Source organism: Panthera uncia, chromosome B4, assembly GCF_023721935.1.
Source record: "Panthera uncia isolate 11264 chromosome B4, Puncia_PCG_1.0, whole genome shotgun sequence".
NCBI lineage: Eukaryota > Metazoa > Chordata > Mammalia > Carnivora > Felidae > Panthera > Panthera uncia.
The window spans coordinates 137,566,635-137,587,861 of record NC_064809.1 but is presented as its reverse complement, the minus strand read 5'-3'; the positions used below and the strand labels follow the sequence as shown (position 1 = coordinate 137,587,861).

At 58.9% G+C, this 21,227-nt stretch overlaps 1 protein-coding gene across 3 annotated transcripts in view; it reads left to right on the top strand.

The window, feature by feature from the left end:
• Positions 1-2,589: 2,589 nt before the first annotated feature.
• Positions 2,590-21,227, top strand: part of BRD1 (bromodomain containing 1) — a 31,885-nt gene continuing 13,247 nt past the window's right edge. For 2 of the 3 annotated variants that reach the window (XM_049626553.1, XM_049626552.1), the window contains exons 1-2: positions 2,603-4,606; positions 17,346-17,502. In XM_049626553.1, coding sequence (XP_049482510.1) covers positions 3,240-4,606; positions 17,346-17,502 — 1,524 coding nt within the window. In that variant the 5' untranslated portion in view covers positions 2,603-3,239. Of the gene's footprint in view, positions 4,607-17,345; positions 17,503-21,227 lie in introns of all 3 variants that reach the window. The other variant, XM_049626551.1, reaches the window with a different exon arrangement.

Below are 21,227 nucleotides of genomic sequence, written 5' to 3'. Positions count from 1 at the left end.
CGGGGCCGCCGCCGCCGCCGCCTCGCCCGCCGGCCTCTCGGGTGCCTGTGCCGACGCCATGTTTGGCGGCCGCGGCGGGCGGCGCATTGTCCGCGGGCGGGCGGGCGGGCGGGTGGGCGGCCTGAGGGCGGCCTGGAGGCCGGGCCGGGCCGGGCGGGGGCGGGGGGGAGGGAGCCGAGGTGGCGAGGAGGCCGGGGCGGGGGAGATCGGGGAGGCCGGGGCGTCGGGGAGGCTGGGCGGGGAGGCCCGAGAGTCCGGGTGTTGGGGTCGGGCTGTTGAGGAGGCCGGGGTGCCGGGGAGGCCGGGCGGTTGGGGCCGGGGTGCCGGGGCGCCGGGGCCCCGGTGTCCGGGAGGCCGCCCCGTGCCGGCCGCCGCGATGGCGGGCGGCAGATCGGGACCCGGCAGCCGGCCCCGCGTGTGGGCCGTGGGTCGGGCGCGGCGGCCCCTCTGCCCCAGAGTCGGCGTTTCAACGCGGCCGGGAGTCATTGTGCCCGAGCGGGTCGCATTATGTAACAGATACAGTCGGTTTGTTTTGCCAAGACAGGAAACTCCCTGTAACAGGGCCGGACTTTAAACGTTTCCCAGCAGAGAAGCCGGGGAAGCCGCGCGGGTCTGGCCGTGGGGAGGTGGGTGGCCCCGGACTGGGCTGCAGGGACAGTCGGTCATCCCTTCGTCCCTTCGTCCCTCTGACTGTGGGGAACTGAGCCCCGCTCGGCTCCCTTGGACCCTCGTAGGAGAAGTGAGCTCACCGAGGTGTGATTCGGGGAAGACACAGCCCCTGTTAGGGCACACTTGAGTTTTGACACAAGTACGTCCGCCCAGGAAACTGCCACGCCCATCCCGAAGGTTTTCGTCACCCCGAAGTTTCACCCCTGCCTGGGTGGGCTTGGGGAGTTAGGGTGGTATATGCCCTCACCTGCTCCGCCAGGCGCTGCCCCGAGCGCCTCGTGGGAGGTCGGGCAGTGTTCACACCAGCGGGAGCCGGCTCTGGTCCTGTTTCTGCTTTAGCGGGAGCAGGGCCGGGACAGTTGAAGTGACTTGTTCCCAGCCAGGCAGGAAATGAACTGATTTGAAGACGTTTGCCGCTCCTTAGCGTGCAGGCCTCCTCTCTGGCGGCCCACGCGGCTTTTCTGGGTGTATTTCACTGAATTACGGCTGGAAAGGCTTCTGGTCCTCGCTGACCACGTCCTGGTGGGACTGCTTGTCCCTCTGCAGAAGCGCCAAGTGTGCTTGGAGCCACATGGCAGTGACAGAGGGTGTCGGGAAGCCAGGAGGCGGGAGCAGTCGGTCACTCTGTGCCGCTAACTGCCCTCCTTCCCCGTCACGGTTCCATCTTCAGACGCTGGAGCTGCCGTGACCGTTGTTAGGCGAAGTTCGTGTGCAGAGTGCTTGAGGGGCCCATCGGGAGAGCGTGGGTTGTGGAGGCTGGTTACAGATAGAGCTACCTGGTACTTTGGCGGCGAGGAGAAAATTACGTGTTTGCTTTTAATCCGCTGAGTAGCCGGTTGTCACTTGGACCCCGTGACCCCATCTCAGTAATGACGTGCATTAATGTAAAAATTAAAGTAATGACGTCCGTCCCGGGGGGCATTAGGGTCCCCTCCGTGCTGACACCCCGGGGGCTGCACCCAGCCCCCTTCCGAGGGCACTGCTGGTGCAGGACTGGCTGGTCGGTGACTTTGTGGCTCATTTCTGGGGGCCCGGGGTTGAGTGGGCGCCTGGAGACCCCTGCCACGCAGGTGAGTTGGGTTTTGGCCGGCCAGAGTGTTTTCCGGGCTTGCCCTTGCAGGGAATTCTTGTTAAATTTCAACGTAAAACGTGGGTTTGTATTTGACAAAGATCAGAAGGGTCTGTCTTAAAAAGCGCATTTAGGGTTCGCTGGGATTGCCTTTTGGGGCTTACCAAGTGCTCCTTGAGGACTTTTCCGGAAGATCAGCTAGGCTGCCTTGAGGCAGTCAGGTCCCGGGGGTGCCCCCGTGCCGGCTTTCCCAGTCTTGGCGTGTGTAGCAGTGGGCCTGGGGCTCCACTGTGGAATGTTCATTTGTAAGCCAGTCGCTTAAAGTCATTTTGCTTCCTGTCAGTACAGTGTAGTTGTTTGGAGGGAGGAGTCCTCGGTCCTCGGCATCATTTCCCAAGGTGACACTTGGCTTGGCGGGTGGTGGTCCAGACCCCGGAGTCTTCACATGAGGGAGACTGAAAATAGACTCGGTTACTGAGTCGGAGGGTGGAGCTCTGTCTGAGAAGAGCAAGTTCTCCTAGAGCTCCGAGGCCAAGATTTCAGGCACCTGAGCCCCTGCCGGCCACCCCGGGGTGGGGGTTCCCCGGGCAGCGTGTGGTTCTCAGGGGCGGCCCTCAGTGTGGCGCGAGGGCAGAGGTGCCCCCTGTGGTATATGGCACGTCTCGTCTGGGTGTGCCGGAGGACGAGGAGGGCACGGCCCGGTGCCACCGTTGGGGCGGCAGCTGAGGAGTGGCCTTGTGGGGGCGGGGCAGGCTGGCTGGGCTGCGGGGGTTTCTGTGGTGGTCACTCTGGAAGCTGGGCGGGGGCCTCCCCGGGTGAGGTCGGCCCCCCAGACCAGTACGGGGCTCCTCTCTCTGGTCCCGATGTGCTCGAGTCACCCTGTATCTCCACGTGGGTGTGGAGGGCGCGTCATGGAGAGGACGGACGGCTGTGCTCTGTGCTGTCACCGCCTAGGCTCCCGGCACCCAGCGGGGCTGTTGCACTGGGCTGCAGGGGAAGACCCTGCGAAGGGGAGTGCTGGTCAGGGGCGAAGGAGCCGCCGAGCACGCCTGCCTTGCTGTCCTGCCTTTGGCGCCTGCTGGGGTCCGTCCCGTCCCTGTGTGTGGGCTTCTCTGGGCTCAGGGCTGGGGCTCCCTACTCGTGAGGGATGTTGCAGTCATCGTGGTGACCTGTCAGCTGGGTCCAGGAAGGTGCTCGGCGAGCTGTGGGAATCACAGGGCGGCCCAGAGGCTCTTGTCCCTCTCAGAGGCCCCTCCTCACTCCTCATCCTCTCCTCTGGTCTGGGAGGGACCTGGTGGGGAAGGTTGTCGGACACGATCGTGAGTCCCGGGGACGAGTGATCTGGGACTCCGCAGAGAGGTGTTAGCTGGGAGTTTCGTTTTGATTGAGCTTGGGTTGGTCGGTTAGCTCTGCCCCCGGCGCGTCTGGTGGTTTTCTCGTCCTGTGTCTTCTGCACGGAGCTAACTTGGCCTTTCCCTCTGTTTTAGGGAGTCAGTACCAAATGAGGAGGAAAGGACGATGTCATCGCGGCGCTGCAGCGAGACACCCTTCCTCCCCGTGCAGTACTAAGCACTCCCCCACGCGAGAGACCCTGACCTACGCGCAGGCCCAGAGGATGGTTGAGATAGAGATCGAGGGGCGCCTCCATCGGATCAGTATTTTTGATCCCCTGGAGATCATACTGGAAGATGACCTCACGGCTCAAGAAATGAGCGAATGCAACAGCAATAAAGAAAATAGCGAGAGGCCACCGGTGTGCTTAAGAACTAAGCGCCACAAAAACAACCGAGTCAAAAAGAAAAATGAAGCCCTCCCCAGTGCCCACGGCACGCTGGCTTCGGCCAGCGCGCTTCCCGAGCCCAAGGTGCGGATCGTGGAGTACAGCCCGCCGTCCGCCCCCAGGAGGCCCCCGGTGTACTACAAGTTCATCGAGAAGTCGGCCGAGGAGCTGGACAACGAGGTGGAGTACGACATGGACGAGGAGGATTACGCCTGGCTGGAGATCGTCAACGAGAAGCGCAAGGGCGACTGCGTGTCGGCCGTGTCGCAGAGCGTGTTCGAGTTCTTGATGGACCGCTTCGAGAAGGAGTCCTACTGCGAGAACCAGAAGCAGGGGGAGCAGCAGTCCCTGATCGACGAAGACGCCGTGTGCTGCATCTGCATGGACGGCGAGTGCCAGAACAGCAACGTGATCCTCTTCTGCGACATGTGCAACCTGGCCGTGCACCAGGAGTGCTACGGGGTGCCCTACATCCCCGAGGGCCAGTGGCTCTGCCGACACTGCCTGCAGTCCCGGGCCCGGCCCGCCGACTGCGTGCTCTGCCCGAACAAGGGAGGTGCCTTCAAAAAGACAGACGACGACCGCTGGGGCCACGTGGTGTGCGCCCTGTGGATCCCGGAGGTGGGCTTTGCCAACACGGTGTTCATCGAGCCCATCGACGGCGTGAGGAACATCCCCCCGGCCCGGTGGAAACTGACGTGCTACCTCTGCAAGCAGAAGGGCGTGGGCGCCTGCATCCAGTGCCACAAGGCAAACTGCTACACGGCCTTCCACGTGACGTGCGCCCAGAGGGCCGGCCTCTACATGAAGATGGAGCCCGTGAAGGAACTCGCGGGCGGCGCCACGACCTTCTCTGTCAGGAAGACCGCTTACTGTGACGCCCACACGCCCCCGGGCTGTACGCGGAGGCCTCTGAACATTTACGGGGAGGTGGAGATGAAAAACGGTGTCTGTCGAAAAGAGAGCTCCGTCAAAACGGTCAGGTCCACGTCCAAGGTCAGGAAGAAAGCGAAAAAGGCGAAGAAGACGCTGAGTGAGCCCTGTGCGGTCCTGCCGCCCGTGTGCGCCCCGTATATCCCCCCTCAGAGGTAAGTGCGTGCCAGCGTGGGATAGAGGAGGAGGCCGGAGGGGCGGCCAGGGCGCGGCGCGGCTGTGTCAGAGGATCTCGCGCCTTCTGCTTACGTGGCCCTCCGCTGGTCCCTGCCACGCGGGGCTCGGGGAGCCCAGGGCCACGCTGACTGCAGTAATTAGGGTCGGGGGCCCCGAGCACTGCGGGTGCGGTCACCACCTTTGACGCGGTAAGATGCCGGTCCTCGCTCCGCTTCCCCACTGAGTTGGAGAACCTTGTGGCGCTTTATTTGGCTTTGTTATTATTATTTATTTTTTAACCTTTGTTTTTATTTTTGAGAGAGACACAGAGCACGAGCAGGGGAGGGGCAGACAGAGAGGGAGACACAGAATCCAAGGCAGGCTCCAGGCTCTGAGCCATCAGCGCAGAGCCCGACGTGGGGCTCGAACTCAGGAACTGCGAGATCACGACCTGAGCCAAAGTTGGACGCTTCACCGACTGAGCCACCCAGGCACCCTTTATTATTATTTTTTAACGTTTACTTATTTTGAGAGAGAGAGACCGAGAGAATGAGAGAGAATGAGAATCCTAAGCAGACCCCACGCTGTCTGAGCAGAGCCTGACACGGGGCTCAGTCTCACGGACCATGAGCTCGTGACCTGAGCCGAAACGAAGACTCAGGATGCTCAACCGGCGAGCCACCCAAAGCCCCCGAGAACCTTGTAGCGTTTAAAATGAATCTGTCGTAAAGTGAAGGAGGGTAAGACAGGCGCGGAGATCAGAGTGGGGCTGACCGGAGCTTCACGGAGGGAGGCGCTGGTCTCCTTCCTGTTGTGACAGCCTTTCTGGGTTTCCTGACCATTTCCTTCGCGGTGTGGATGTTGCCCGGTCCGTGTAGGGCTCTCCAACAGAGCAGTCTGCAGTGGTTGAGGATCGCAGCGGTGGGGGGGGGGGGCGCTGGGGGGGGGGGGGTGGTAGTGGGGTCAGGCCCTTGGCCTTGCTCTTACACGTGTCACAGAGGCCAGTCCCCACCCAGCTGTGCCCACTTTGGTCCCTGCCCTTGTTTCCTCCTTGCTCCTCCTCCTGCTGCCGACTCGCTCTTACTTCGTTCGGAATGTGAGGTAAGTCGTTTGGTCTTAGGCCAGAGCCTGAGGGTGGGACAGCAGACCCCTCGCTCAGACGCTCCTTGAGCTTTGAGGCTGCAGCACGCTTGATAATAGGGCACGAGGGCTTTAAAACCCTTCGGTGAAGGAAGCGAAGCGTTGAGGTGATGAAGTCCGCCCCTGAGAGCAGCTTGTGGGGTACCTGTTGTTGCTGGACTGCGGATCGTTGGTGAGTGAGTCGCGTGGGGATCGAACCTGCGCATCTCACAAATTGAGCGTGTGACAGACTCGCGGGTGTTTCAGTTGTTGAGAAGTAGAACGTTCAGCATATTGAAGGGTAGCTTTTGGTGTCGTGCTTCTGCGTATCTGCGGTGGGAACACCGGCACGTTGCGATTGGACATCGTAATGTGGTTTTAACGGGTCCTGAGTTTCGTCGAGCTCACCGGTTCGGTTGTAAGGGGCAGTGGGACCTCACGTTGGAGTGCTGTTCGATCCCAAGACTCTAGGCACTTACTTTGTATTAAGAGTTAGAGGTGCGCTTTTTTTTTCCCCCCCCAAGTGAAGTCTTCTAGAGCAGCACATACTTCTCGTAGAATCAGATTCAGACAGAAGTGACCAAAACTGCTCGTCCTTCTTATCCGGAGGAAACGCATTGTTGAAACCAAGGTGTGTCTTTGCAGATCAGTCAGCTGGACTTTTAAAAAACCATTTCACTTGCGTTTCTAGCTGTGGGGCAGAGAGTGTGAGATTTGCGTCCAGAGCTTCTGTGGAAGAGCCCCGGGTCTTAGCGTTTGCTGTAATGGAAGTAAATGAAAGGGAAGCCACGTGACCTAACAAATTGAGAATCCAGAAGGGTCTGGTCTCCCTTGGCCGTGCCCAGCGCCTCGTGGTTGCCCGCTCCTGATGAGCGGTGCTGAGGAGGGGCTGGCCTGTGGGGCTGCGGGGCCACTTGCAGGAGAAAGCATTTCCAGTTGGAAAATGTGGGCGCTCGCAGGTCCTGGGTGACCAGCCCGACGGACAAAATGCCGGCTTCGGATGTGAATCTTTGAAAGCGGGTGATGTAGTTAGTAAACCACGTACTGAAAGTGTAGTCTGGCCCCTGTTTGTTTCTTTTCTTAATTTAGGAATAAAATTGGTTTCGGTTTGGAGTAGAGATAAAAGATGTGGCTGGGGAGAGATTCGTGGCCTTGCCGTGTGGATCGCCCAGACCTGCTGGGCGACCTTGATGTTTTGGGCCACAGCACCATCCTTGGAAGGTCTTCTGGTCGCCCTCGGCCGGTTGGTAAGCTGTTGTTGGACCACCCTGTGGGTGGTCGGGGCAGGTGCTGGGGTGGCCCGGGCTCGCCAGCCGCTGCGCTGATCCTGCCGTGGCCCACGGTGTGGCCGGTCTGGTGGCCCCCGTTCCTGGGGGCGTGCGCGAAATCCCACTCCCCTCCCTTTTTGCCTTCCCTTCCGAGAACGATCAGCGTCTTGGCTGTGCTGTTCTAGCTCTTGAGTAGCCGCTTTTCCGATTAGATCCTTCTCTGGTCCCTCCTCCGTTCCTCGCTGCTTCGTGGGGGAGGGAGGGACCGGTTGAGGCTTGTGAGGCGAGGGTGCAGGTGGGGGGGCGGTCAGGGACTCACTGAGTTGCCCCAAAGCTCCAGAGCTGGTAATTCTCTCTTGTTGCCCTTTGGTGGGAGTCGCTCTTTATATGTGGAGGAGAGTGGCCTCTAACGAGCAGAGGCTGATGTGCTGTGTTGGTCCGGACGTTAGCCTGGTCCTCTCGGCCACTTGGGTCGTTTACGTGTGCGTTGCTCGGGGCACGTGCGCCCCTAGTGAGTTACCTGAGTCAACGAGAAGGGTGGAGGGAGGATCGGGTCCACAGCCCGATTTCCCGGAGGGTGCTGCGCCCTCAGACACCGGGTGAGGACAGAAATGGGAGAGTGAATGCTTAGTAGCCATTCGACCGAGGAATTTTATGTTTGCTGAATAGAACTGTGGAAAGTCCGGACTTGAGTTTTGTATGTCTTTTTTTCCCCACGTTTCTGGCCCTTAGCGTGACTATAAGTTAGAAAAGTTCTGCTGGGCTGTGGATTGGGGAAGTGAGGGAGGGGGTGGCTCGGCCCTTCCGGGCAGGTGGAGGCCCTGCTCTGGCCACCCCACAGCTGCACGGGCCCGCCCCTGGGTTTGCCTCCTGGACGTGGTGCCGGAGGCAGGTCACGGTGCCCCTGCCGGCATCGGGGGCGTCGGGGTCCTCGGGGGAAGGGCCTGCATGGTGTCTAAAGCAGCAGCTGCTCTGGAGAGAAGCACCGAGAACCAGACCGGAAAGCGAAGCGTTTGGTTTGTGAATCGAACGCTACATGGAAAAGCAGGGTGGTCGTCTTTGCCCCCCGCCGCTCGGAAGCTGGCACGCCGAGAAAGCGCCACGGTGGTGGGCTTCCCACGTGCTCTTCGAATATTCTCGTTCCCACCCGCCGTGACTTCACGAAGTGGACTTCCCCGCTTTCCTTGGAGGTGAATTCGGATGGAGGCGCTGGGCGTCTCATCCCGCGAGTACGTCCGCCCCGGGGTGCGGCTTCCCCCCGGCTCCGGGCGCCGCAGCCTGCGGAGGGTGCTCTTCCCGGGAGGCAGGATTGCGGCTGCCGTGCAGACTGGTTCTGACCACGTTGCTGGGGCGGGTGGGAAGAGTTCTGGTGGGGACTCGGTGTTTCGCGGCGTGTGGGCAGGTGTTCCAGCACCTTGTGCTCGCGAGGGCAGCGCTGCGGGCCGCGGTCCACGGTCACCCGAGCGTCTGGATACCTCGGCCTGTGCCCTGTGCGGCCCCTGCCTCGCTGGCCCTCGTCCTGGGTGCCTTGCTCGGTGGTGGTCTCTGCAGGGAGCTGCTGTGCTCTGCGCGTGCGTCCTCGCCGTCTCTCGGGGCCTGGGTCTCTCCCTCAGCGTCCCGGGCCTGCAGAGCAGGCGCTCAGTCCGTGGGAAGAACCAGCCGGAGTAGCGACTTTGGTCCTTTCCGTTCACATGCCTTGTGTTTGCTCACTTTGGGCAGAAACAGGATTGAAACTTTTTAGAAGTTTTCTTTAATACTAGCCGTGGACGAATGCCACCCAGTGTCACCACTGCCGCAGCCTGGGTGTCACCTAGGCTGATAAAGTGCAAAACGTGAACGGTGCGCACGCCGAGTCCGGACCCGTTCACCGCGGCAGGTGGACGGATGGTGTCAGGACTGCTGATGGGGCCTCACAATGGCGCGCTCTCCACAGGCACACGTGGAGACTGGGTCGGGTTGGGGGTCATCATTTCGGTTTTTTATTTGGAAATAGCTCTAAATTTATAAAATGCTACAAAAATAAGAAGGAGAGAGACACTCAAATCCCAGGGTTCACCCTGTACACAGAGGTGGCCCACGTGTCCGCACGTGTGTGCCGGGACAGGGCCGGCCTCCGGGCGAGCACATGGTGAGGCTCGCCGTAGCCTCCCTGTCCTCCATTCGGGCCCCGTCCCGGTCAGGCTGGCCGGCTGTGATCTGGATGCTTCCGGAGCTACTCGAAGGTTCTGAGACTGGCCATTTTTGGAGAAGACAGCCCTTGTGCCTTCGCAGAGCCAGTGAGCATTGTTCTGGGTTTGTCTGGTGTCCGTGGAGGTGCCGTGTGCCCCCCCTCCCCCCGGAGGTAGTGACATCCCCCGCTTCTCAGTGACCAAGGTGTTGCTGGAGCCTCCACGGGACAGTTTCTGCTTTTGTGTTCTCCCGGCTCGCGGCCTGAGGTCTGGGAGGCCCTTGGAAGTGGCGCCAGCTGCCCGGTACCTCTTCGCACTGGCCCAGGGTCCCGCCTGTTGGTCCTGTTCCCCAGGAGGCCCGGAGTCGACCACCTCAGCCCTCCAGTTTCTCATCAGTGGGCTCCTTCCCCTCTCCTGACCTTGTGATTTCAGAGGTCTGTCCAGCAGGACCTGGATGGGTGGGAGGGGAGCATCTGGTGGGTGGCCCAGCTGGCTGTCACTGGCAGCCTGACCTTGGGGAACTCGGCTCTTGGTTAGTTAGCTGCAGACGGCCACCTCACCGTGACCTTGGGTGACACATGCGCCCCAGCCATTTCTGGGCTTTGCGAAGGGGTCCCGAGAAGGGTCTTGACCTGTGTTGAACCGTGCAGGAGCTTCTCCTGGGAGCCACATGGTGCAGAACCACTTCCCTCCCAAGGCAACTTCTGGCCTTTGCAGGTCACAGGGGTTGGATTTCACTCTTGCCACCTTGACCTCCATTTGACCTCTGAGCTGTTGCAAAAGTGAGTTGTGTCCCTTGTAAGGACTCAAGACTGTGTTCTTTGGGAGGGTGGGACCTAAAATCAGACTCTTCAGGGATGGCCCCAGGGCGTCACGAGCACCGGCTTTCAGTGACTGCCACCTGGAGCTTTTTAGTTGCATTTTTTTTGTTTCCCACAGTTTTTATATAAAAAGTTTTAAAACCAAATGAGAGGGGCACCTGGGTGGCTCAGTCGGTTAAGCGTCTGACTTCGGCTTAGGTCATGAACCGGTGGTTCATGAGTTCGAGCTCCACGTCTGTCTCTCTGCTGACGGCTCAGAGCCTGGAGCCTGTCTCGGATTCCGTGTCTCCCTCCCTCTCTGCCCCTCCCCTGCTCATGCTCTGTCTCTCTTCTCTCTCTCTCAGAAATAAACATTAAAAATAATTAAAAGAAAAGTGGAGACTGACACGCGTGTTTATCAAATGTAGCATTGAAAAAAAAATGCCGTTAAAGGAACACTTCCAAGTCCCTTTGGGCCCTTCCACTTCCGCCCCTCATGGCAGCCACTTACTGTGAATCGGGGTGACTTCCTCCGGTCCGTATTCTGGTCTTGGTGTGCTTGTGCATATGTGGTCTGCTGCTGATTTACACGCTGACTTTGAACACAGTGCTGTCGTGCGTCTCATATTTTGGTGTCACCCTGGGTCTGGAGGTGGGTGGGTGGCATCACGGACGACCACGCTGCTGGTGTGGGAGTTCTCTTGGCTGGCTTCAGAGCCAGGCGTTTTTGGGGACTGGTGCGAGCTGGTGTGTCCTCTCGGCTGCAGCCTGCGGGGACGGTGGGGGTTGCGCGCGTGCGTGTGGCCGTGGAGGCCTGCGTGGCGAGGCGGCTACGCTGTGCTCATCGCGGATCTCCACTTCTCTTTCCCTTGACTTCTCATTCTTATTTAGGTCTGTAAAAAGTTTTTTTTTAAAAACGTTTACTGATTTTTGAGGGAGAGAGTGTGAGCAGGGGAGGCGCAGAGAGAGAGGGGACAGGGGATCCAAGACAGGCTCTGAGTTGTCAGCACAGAGCCTGGTGTGGGTCTCGAACCTTGAACCCTGAGATCATGACCTGAGCCAGAGTCGGATGCTAAACCGACTGAGCCATCCAGGTGCCCTTGTCTGTAAAAAGTCTTTTCAAATTTGGAAATCTGCAGAGCAGGGAGAGCCTGCCCCCAACAGTCACTGTACTCGCGGCCACCCTTGCCTGTCTCTTCCTTCCCATCGTTTGGAGACAGACCCCGGTCATCTCGTTTCATCCATTAACACGTCCGTGTAGAGAACAGGTAAGAATTCTTAAGAACACGACCGTGACGTGCTGGTGTCTTGATGAACTGAACTTTTTTACTTTTACCGTCTCGTCCCGGGTCTGGCCTGAGGACTCCCTCCCCACCCCTGGACGTCCTCCAGCAGGGAACCCTCCTGCAGCCTAATGTTGGGGGCGATGGGGTCTGGTTTTGGGTCTTCCCCCAAGTACGAGTCCTTCCCGGCTGGTCACCGGGGCCAGTTCTGACGGCTTCCGGCGCTCATGTCCCGTCCTTGGACCTCTGGCCATCCTGCCTGACAAGGACACCATATCGCTGCTGAACCCTGATCCGCGTAGGGCCGGCCCACTTGTTATTCAGTACCCTCCCCACGTGCGGGTCCAGGCCTAACTTCTCGGGATGGCCACGTCCCTGCTGAAGCCTGGACTCCGTGCCACTGGTCTCCCGTAGACACGAGCAGGCCTGCCTCGCTGCCTCACCAGGGCTGCTTTAATGTCTTGGGGGAGTTCATGGTGTTCTCATAAAAAATGTAGTGTGGTTTTTTTTTAAGTTTATTTTTTGAGAGAGAGAGACAGAGCGAGCAGGAGAGAGAATCCCAAGCAGGTTCCTTGCTGCCGGCACAGAGCCCGATGTGGGGCTCAAATCCGTGAACTGTGAGATCATGACCTGAGCCGAAAAAGAGTCCGAATGAGCCCCCAGGTGCCCCAGTAGTGTGTTTTTTCCAATTAGCTGTGTTTTTGCTGTTTGTATAGGTCCAGGTTTTTGTTTTTTTGTTTTTGTTTTTGTTTTTGTTTTTGTTTTTGTTTTTGTTTTTAACTCTTTTGGATTAGTATAATATGTTGTGGTTTATTAGATTATTTTTGTGGACAGCGTCTGAGAAGATGACGGTGTGAGCAGGCTTTGCCACCCGTTGGTTTTTCCGGTCTTTATCTGACTTCGGTGCAGACCAGGTCCGCCAGCCCGGAGTTGATTTGAGGGGGTTGGAGCGGACATGCTTGCCTCGGTCCTGGCACTTTACAAGGGTTTGACTTTTATTTTCCATCGGTGTGTATTTGCTTTATTTTATGGTTTGTGCCGTCATATCTTGTTTAAATAACCCTTCATTTCCCTGGAGACCTCGGGGTTTTCTTCTAAAAGCTTCCACACGGCTTCCCTGTCCATGTCCCTCCTGTCTCCTCTGGCCCCAGCGCTGACCAGTCTCCTGATTTGTTGGCTGTATCTTGGCTGTGCTTGGCCTCCCTGCAGGGGGTCAGCGCCCAGGGCGGCCAGTTCCCCGACGTGTCCCAGCACGTCCGTCGAGGCCCGGGCCACCTGTCGGATCTGTGTCTCTCAGTCCACGTCTTCAGTCACTTGGGGGTGCGTTTCTTAACGAGGTATATGTGTGGCTCGATTCGTCACCGTGGAGAGCTGAGTTTTCGCTCGCCGTTGAGTAATTTCTCCTTTCCCGAGAGGTCCGTGAGCTCTTCCAGCCCCGGGCCGGTTTCCTCCGGTGGGCGGGCGGCTCTGCCAGCCCCGGGCCAGTTTCCTCCGGTGGGCGGGCGGCTCCCTCGGCCACCTGCGGCTCCAGGGCAGGCTCTTCAGATGCGAGTGTGGCTCTTGGTCACCTGTGGTTCCTTCCTGCATGGTTTGGAGGCATCTTGTCAGGTTTCCTGACGGAGCCCCTCGGGATTTGGGAATTCCACGGAGGGTGCAGACCGGTTTGGAGGCGATCTGTGTATTTCTTATGCCTCGTCCTTCTCTTGCCAGCACTGCTGATCGTTGAGCGTCTCCGCGGAAGTCTTCCTCGATGCCGCTCAGTGACGTTTTACACTTTTCTTCCCTCGGGAAGGCTTGCACTTCCGGTCCTTCGTTTGCCTCTCGCTGTTCTCGCGGGAGCCGGTAGGGTGGGCTTCTTGGTCTTGGTTCCCATCCTGGGAAGCATCTCCCTGCGTGCCTGTCGCTCCGGGTCTGGGGAGGAGCCTCTCCCAGCCCTGCCGGCGGGCCCCTCGCCCCGCCCCGCCCCTCACTGTGAGTCTTGGGTCGTGGGTGGTGGTTGACCTGCTGCTTTTCCGCACCTGTTGAGATCGTCATGTTCTGCCCTCGAGTCTGTCGCTGTGTGAGTCCTGATAGAACTTGTAATCTCAAGAGCACACTGGCTTCCTGGGACAGACCCCCTTGCTCGTGGTGGGCGGTGTCATTTTATACCCGAACGGACCCGGTTTGCTGCGTCGTTTCTGTTTCGTGAGTGTGTTCGCCCGTGAGCCGGGCCTCTGCCTTGCCCTGCGTCCCTGTGTCGGGATGTCCGCGTCCCTCGCCCCCGGCTGTCGGCAGGGGCTGCGTTGCCTGGTCCTCCAGTGGCCGAGCTCTTCTGAAAAACTGTCTGCTTTCCTTTTCTTTTGGGGGCGGGAGGAAAATGTGAAACTGTCAATTCCGTTCCTAAAATCAGTACTGCGATCGTGCTGAGGTCGTCTGCGTGCTTCCGCTCTGTTTTGGGGAGCTGTGTTTTCCTGCGGGTGCTTTTCCCACATCCGTTGCCACGATTGGCACTTTGACCGGGTCCCGGCTCCCCTGCCCTGTGCGCCCTCATGCCGTGCCCAGGCCCTCCTGTGCTGGCCGGGCCGCCGGGCACATCCCCCAGCCGGGTGCTTCGCGCCTTATGGGTCAGCCTTTCTCCTTTCTGAGGCGTATCACCCGCCAAAATAGTTCTGAAGAGCATTGTAGTGCCGTCCACGTTTTTGAGTTGAAATCCAGCGTTTTCACCCTAAGAGCGAACAGCAGAGAGGTGTCACCTGGCATATTCAGCGTAGGCGCGTGTTACGAGGCTCATTATTTCTGAAAGTGAGTTCAGTGGAACCTGGGTCATCGGGCCTCGTGTGTCGGTATCTTCCCGCCAAGGGTGACTGCCGTCCCGTGGTTGTCGCCGGGCCTCGAGCGTGGAGGTTTCTTCCTGATCGGCTGGCGTCGCGTCTGCCAGCACGCGCTTCAGCGGGATTCTTCCGTGAGCGGTATGTGCTGGGCGCAGCTCTGAGGAAATGGGCTGAGGTGACTGGGTGTTTCATGGAGGGATGTCCTTCCTGCTCCGATGAGACACGCTCTCCCTTAATTCTGTTCCTGCTTCCCGCTACCGTGGACGGGAGTCTGCTTCCTGGTCACATACGTAAGTAGATGGTGTAAGAGCAGTTTTATCGTAGCAAGGTGCTCACTTTATTTATTTAAAACAAATTTTTTTTTATTACATTTATTTATTTTTGAAAGACAGAGAGAGGCAGAGCACAAGCAAGGGTGGGGCGGGGGGGGGGGACACAGAATCCGAAGCAGGCTCCAGGCTCCGAGCCGTCAGCACAGAGCCCGACGTGGGGCTCGAACTCAGGGACTGTGAGATCATGACCTGAGCTGAAGTCGATGCTCAACTGAATGAGCCACCCAGGCACCCCCGAGGTGCTCACTTTAAGCTGATGTTTCGTCATCTGCCCTTCGTTGGGTCCTCCCTCAGTTTTTCCAGAAGCCTGGTTATCTTTCATCTGGAGGCACGTTGTGTATGAGATCTGTTCAGAAAGGCTTGAGAAGATCAAACTTTTGATCCTTTTGATGCCCCCTTGCCAAATACCAGATTTCTTAAAACAATATTCAGAGTAAAAAACAAAACAAGAAAGAAACATAAAACAAGTGCATAATTACAGGGTAGACACCCTTGTTACCACCGTGTGCTGGAGAAGACAGAGCAGCCCCCCAGCCCTTCCCGCAACCCCTTCCTGTCCCCGGGTCTACCCCTGTCTTCACCCGTGTGGTACTCAACTTCTTACCCTCTTTCTGAACCCCAGGCTGTGCTGTGCTTTCAAAGTCACACGAGTCCTTTCTGTCTCTCCTCTCGTAACGGCCCCTTTTGGTCTCTTTCCCTTCGGAGTTCCACTGTTGAGGGAGGGGGGCCCCGTCCCTTGCAGGCTTGCGTGGGGAGCGTTTCTCGTGTGGTTTAGCGCGTCCCTCCGCCCTCCACTTGCTGTGCGCCGGTTGTGGGGCCGGGGGCTCGCCGGGTGCAGGCCCGAGGGGGGTCTGCTCGGGGCTGGCCCCGCTGCGTCCTAGGAGGCACGTGCTGGGTGCCTGTGCCGCTGCCTCGGTGCCCCACGCCTGCCCTGCTTCTTTGGGACTTGGAGCTCGTGAAGCAGAATCCGCTCAGATTGCGGTTTTTCGGCAAATACCCTGGGACGCCTTGTGATAGGTTTTCATCAAAGCCTTGTTGCTCAGGTCTGTGAGCTGATTGTGGCTCAGAAATCTTGAGTCTGGCGGCTTGTTTCGTGAAGTTCAGAATCTTCATAAGCTGTTGTTAAACAGCGTTTCTTTCTGTTAAGAAATACTCTTATTTACGTTGCCTCGTTTGACCGTTGAAATAACGGAGCGTGTGCTTGTGTCAGAACACCTGTCTGCGTATGTACAGATCCTCTGAACTGTGTCCGTCCGGTCCGTGCACCTCACTGCATCGGATCGTGCCTCCGCTAAGGGTGGTGAAGCAAAGACCCCGCCCAAGACGGCACCCACGGGGTGCCCGGGACTGCACAACCCCACCTGCGGACGAGGAGCGCTGCGGGTAGGGCCTTGAGCAGAATCCAGGTGCCCCCCAGAGGCTTCTGCTGGCGCCCTCGGCAACGTCCGAGATGCTCTGGGCTGCTGCCGACAGCTGTCCTCCTCCGGCCTCCTGCTGAGGCCGTGAGACCCAGCGTCCTTGAATGTGCAGACCCGTGGCCCCGTGGTCACGGTCAGGCCGTGGACAGACCCGAGCTCGGGTTCTGCATCTGCTCCCAGAAAGCTCTCGGTGTCTTCCTCTGGGATTTGACAAGGCCGCTCTGGCAAAGCCCCTGGCCTGTGTCTGACACAGGGTCCCACACGGGGACCCGATACCGGTCCCCTAAGCCGGTTCCTTGGTATCGGGTCCCCGTGTGGGACAGACACTGGAGCCGCGCTTTGCAGTCGACACGGTACTCGTTCTCCGCATGGCGTGTGGGTCTTACGCCAGGAGGAGGGCAGCCGTGCAGGAGGCGTGCCCTTCGCCACCTCGGCACAGAGGCCGACCGACAGCGTGATTTGGAACGGTCTTGGAAATGAGCTGGAACTATTGTTTTTTTTTAATTTTAAAGTTTATTTATTTTGAGAGAGAGAGTGGGGGAGGGGCAGAGAGGAGAGAGAGAATCCCAAGCAGGCTGCATGCTGTCGGCACAGAGCCCGACGTGGGGCTTGAACCCACAGACTGTGAGATCATGACCTGAGCCGAAACCAAGAGCGGGACCCTTAGCCGACTGAGCCCCCCGGGTGCCCCGTAGAGCCATTGTTTTTAAGGGAAAGACCATTGTGGGTCTGGACACAGCAGAGCTGGGGGTGTTCTGACTTTTTGTCGTCGATTATTTTGTAAAACTTAGATTTGCATTCTCTAAAAAATGCAGCCTTAAAATTTCTCGTTTTCGTCCTGACATTTTGACGTTTGGTGTTCAATGAGGAACATCTTGTTTCATTTGTATTTTCATTAAGTGTTTAGTTTATGACCGAATTTATATTCTCTTTCGATGGCCTTGTGAGTCAAATTGATGAATCATTGCTTTGATTCAGCAGGAAGGATAACAGGGCTGTGGAAACGCGTTGGCTGGCCTTTGGGGGTTTTGAAGTGAGCACTCCCTCCACACAAGTGTTTTCACACACCCTTTGCATTTTACGGCCCCTGCAAGGGTCCTGTCTCCCGACGGTCCTGCAGATGCCACCGTCAGCCCTGGCCCCCAGCTGTCCCCTCTCTTTCCCTCTTGAGGTGACTGGAGGGGACACCCGTGCCCCCCTCACCCCCGCCCTTGGCAACAGTTTTAATCGGTCGCTGGATGCGGTCGGCACGTGTGGCCTACATAACGCGTAAGGACCTGAGAGGTTTGCTCGGCGTATTTCCGTGTCTGGTCTGGTAGGCCCTCGAGTGAGTCAGCAGCGGGTGGAGGCTGTGGGCGGCTGCAGGTCGGGCTGGGCCCAGCAGACGGGGGACAGCATGAGACAGCAGCGTGCGTGGCTGAGAGTGGCCGCGAAGGTGTGGACGGCGGTCTGTGAAGAGCGACCCCGTCGTTTCTAGTTTCTACGATGAAACGTTCATGCGCTCCTTTGAAGCTAAACTCTGAGTTTTTCCGTGTTTTAGATTAAATAGGATTGCGAATCAGGTGGCCATTCAGCGGAAGAAGCAGTTTGTGGAGAGAGCCCACAGCTACTGGCTGCTCAAAAGGCTGTCGAGGAACGGCGCCCCCCTGCTGCGGCGACTCCAGTCCAGCCTGCAGTCCCAGAGGAGCACGCAGCAGGTACGTGGTCGTCTGCCCTCAGGGTCGCCTGCCCTCCTGATGCGCTGAGCGGTCCCTGCGACCCCCGGGAGCAGCGCCTGCTGGAGGCTGCGCGTGTTGCCAGCCCGTCAGGCCCCAGGCCCCAGGCTCCCCGTCCGCGAGCCCCGGTCCGGGCCGCTTCTAGAAGTGCAGGAGGACCCTGTGTGCCCTGGGCTGTCTCAGCTGCGGGTTGTGCGAACGACTCTCCTCTGTCTGTGTCACCTCGTGTGTCTGGACATGTTGGGGACGCCCAGGGAAGTCATTACCGTGCTGGCCACGTCGGGTGGGAGCCACGGGAGGTGAGGCCTGGGCCCCTCGGACGCATGCCTGTGTGCTGGGCTGGGAGTTGGGGTTTGGATATGTGCAAGGAGTGGTTCGTTTTCAGGGCTTTGCTCTGAAGGCCGTTTCGCGGTGACCGCAGTGGGCGGGGAAGGAGAGGAAAGCTGGGTGAGTGAGAAGAAACGGGGCTTGCTTTTTTTTCTTAAGCTTCTTAATTTATTTTTTGGAGCGAGACAGTGCGAGCAGCGGAGGGCAGAGAGAGGGAGAGAGAAGGAATCCCAAGCAGACTCCGTGCTGCCAGCATAGAGCGCGATGCGGGCCCCCAGCTCAGGAAACCGTGAGATCATGACCTGAACTGAAACCAAGAGTCTGACTGGGCCCCCCGGGTGCTCCAGGAGTTGCTTTTTTTTTTTCTATTTATTTATTTATTTTTAAATTTTTTTTAACGTTTATTTATTTTTGAGACAGAGAGAGACAGAGCATGAATGGGGGAGGGGCAGAGAGAGAGGGAGACACAGAATCGGAAGCAGGCTCCAGGCTCTGAGCCATCAGCCCAGAGCCCGACGCGGGGCTTGAACTCACGAACCGTGAGATCGTGACCTGAGCCGAAGTCGGACGCTCAACCGACTGAGCCACCCAGGCGCCCCGGGAGTTGCTTTTTAAAAGCAAAATGAAACAGGCCGTTGAATTTTAGTAAATTTGGTTTGTAGAACCATCTGATAGTGTGAAGCAGTTCTGAGAGAATGAATTTAGAAAGTAAGAAATTGGCTCTGTGAGATGTCACAAAAATAAATTGAATACAAAAATGGCTTTTCGGCGCATCGCCCAAAATTTTGGGTTGGCGCACTTGATGTTGAGGGGAGCGGGCGGCTCTGTAGTGGGGAAGAGCTGTGTCCGCGATTGGCCTCGGGCTGCGAAGCCCGGAGGACGCAGCAGAGAGCGGGCCCCCCTCGTCGCCTGTCCGCCCCTCTGGGCACGTGCGGGGACTGTCCTTCCAACACATTCACGCCGGATGGCTGCGGCTGCCATGCTGCCGTCACCTCGGAGGCTGTCTGCACGCTCGCTCTCTCTCGATCCTGGGTTGCCGGGTGGCTGAGTGTGTCGGAGGGGACACGGATGCGGTTGGACACCGGATCCACCGGGGTCCCGGTCGGTGGGGTTCTCCGGGCTGGAGTCAGCCCCTCTGCTGTGCTCTGGGCTTGGGCCACAGCTTCCCGGAGGCTGCTCGGCCGTAGCAGGTGCGAACCCGTCCCTCCCAGTGCGGTAGAGCCGCGGCCTGGAGAGCGTGCGGCCGTGGAGCGCGCAGACAACTCGTTCGCCCTCTCCCCTCCGGGGAGAGGCCCTCCCGTCTCTGCCGATCCTCCCTCTGGTCACGGCCGGAGACCCGGGCGAGCGTGTCCCTCTCCACCCCCCTGCCCCTGGCCTGGGGGATGGGGCCAGCCCTAGGGAGCCCGTCATCTGGACTTTTTCTGATCCTATGGTGACACGAAAAGGTGAAACACGAACACGTTTAAATGCTCGGTTAAAAAACCTTACGCATCTTAACATCTTTTTTATGCTTTCGAAAACCACAGCTAAATCGAAGATTCTGGGCCTCTGTGGGGTTGCTCTTGACCGTCTTCCATCTGGGGGAAGGAAGGGTGTGCTTCTTGGGCCCGATGCCCTTCTGAGGGTGTGGTGGTCCGGGCCAGTGCCTGGTGCCTGCAGCGCCATCCGAGTCACGTCCATGGACGGTCCCGCGTGGCTGGGGCAGAGGTGCTGGCTCGAGCATTCCAGTACACTGAAGGGGGCCCACTTAATCTGAAGTCTTGGCTACGCTGGGCGCATGTGCACGTGAGGCCCGGCCGTGCGAATGTCCCGAGGTGCACTGGGGTCGCGGACCGCTGTGGATGCATCCCTTGTGTCTTAAGCGTGCTGCCCACCCTGGGGACCGTGTGCATCCCACACACGCTTGGGTCTGGGGGTCAGGATCCCCGGTTAACCTTACGTCACACTGGGGGTCTTTGTTAGCGACGGCTGCTTCGATCACATGCTGTGTGTCCCTCCTCCCTTTGGGAATGGAGTTGGTGTTCCCCTTCGGGGCTTTGTGCCCATGGGACGGGTGAGCCAGTGGAAGCGACCGGCCTGGGGCTACCACGTATGAAATCAGTGTGTAGGGACAGGAAGATGACATGTGGGAGTGTTCGCGTCCTTGGCATGAGGAACCGCGTGGATTTGAGTCTGTATGACTCCAGCGTTGACCCCCTGGAGCGCACCTGGCTTGGCCTGCGGGGGCGAGTTAGTGGCACGGTTGTCGGAAGCTCCCCCGTGTGGCTTGCACAGGCACCCCCGTTTGCCTCCCTTTGCTCCCAGACGGTGCTTTCCTGCGTCACCCTGTAGGGGCTGACTTCTCTGCAGGGTCCGGAACAGTAATGTTCCGCACAGAACATGTGGGGCTTGGTGTGATGTTCACGTGGTTTTGAAAATTCAGAAATACTTGATGTCAGGGTTTAACTTTGTCTGTATTTCTGGACAGCCGCTCTGAGCTGGGCTGTGGAGGAGGTCAGGGGCAGCCCTTCCCTCCCGTGGCTGACCTGGTGGGGGACAGATGGGTGGACGGGACGAGCTGGTTTGAGGGTGAGGTCGCTCACGTCCGGGCAGACGAGGGGCGTCAGGTTGGCCTCCCGGGTGCTGCTGGGCACGGCAGTCTTCGAGGATCCGGCCGGGCTCTTCTGGGCTGGCCTTGAGCGCAGGGTCCCTGTGGGCACCTTCCTGGGGACCTTCATGGCGACCCCCTCCAGAGCCTGTTCTCACCGTCCTGAGATCCTGGTTTGGGTGAGGGTCAGTGGGCAGGGGGAGGGCGAGGCTCCTGTCTGTCTTGTTCTCAGGCCCTGGAGCCAGCAGTGCCTCCTGCTGTCACAGGTGCGTCTCTGGTTCCTCTCTGCTGGCTTTAGGACAGCACAGTCCCCCTCCTGTGCTGGGGGCACGGCTTCTCGCCACCCATCCTGCTGCTGCAGGTGTGAGGCTCAGCACTGCGACCTGGTTTCCTCCGTGCATCCTGCCTTAGGGGCAGGGAGCCCTGCCTCTTTGGGGTCTTACGTCCTTGGTACCACCCTGGGACTCGGGTAGATGTGCTGGGGCCCTCACCCCTTGGGGCTGGCCTGGCCTGCCCCCCCCCCCCCCCCCCCCCGGCGTCCTCCCATTTGTCAGGTGGAAGGTGACTAACGTGATCTTCTAGCATTCTCTTTCCTTGTAGCGTTTCGATACCAGAAACCACTTGGCCTTTCTCCTGCTTTCTGGAGTCTTCCGGGATAGGTTTTTATGTAGGAAACAAAGATTGCTGAAGAGCAGAGCCCAGAAACTCAGGCCCTTTTATGTAGGTGAAGCCGTGCGCATTGGGGTCAGGTCCTGTGCTGCAGGCCGTCGTGTGAGGAGAGCGGCCCTCGGCG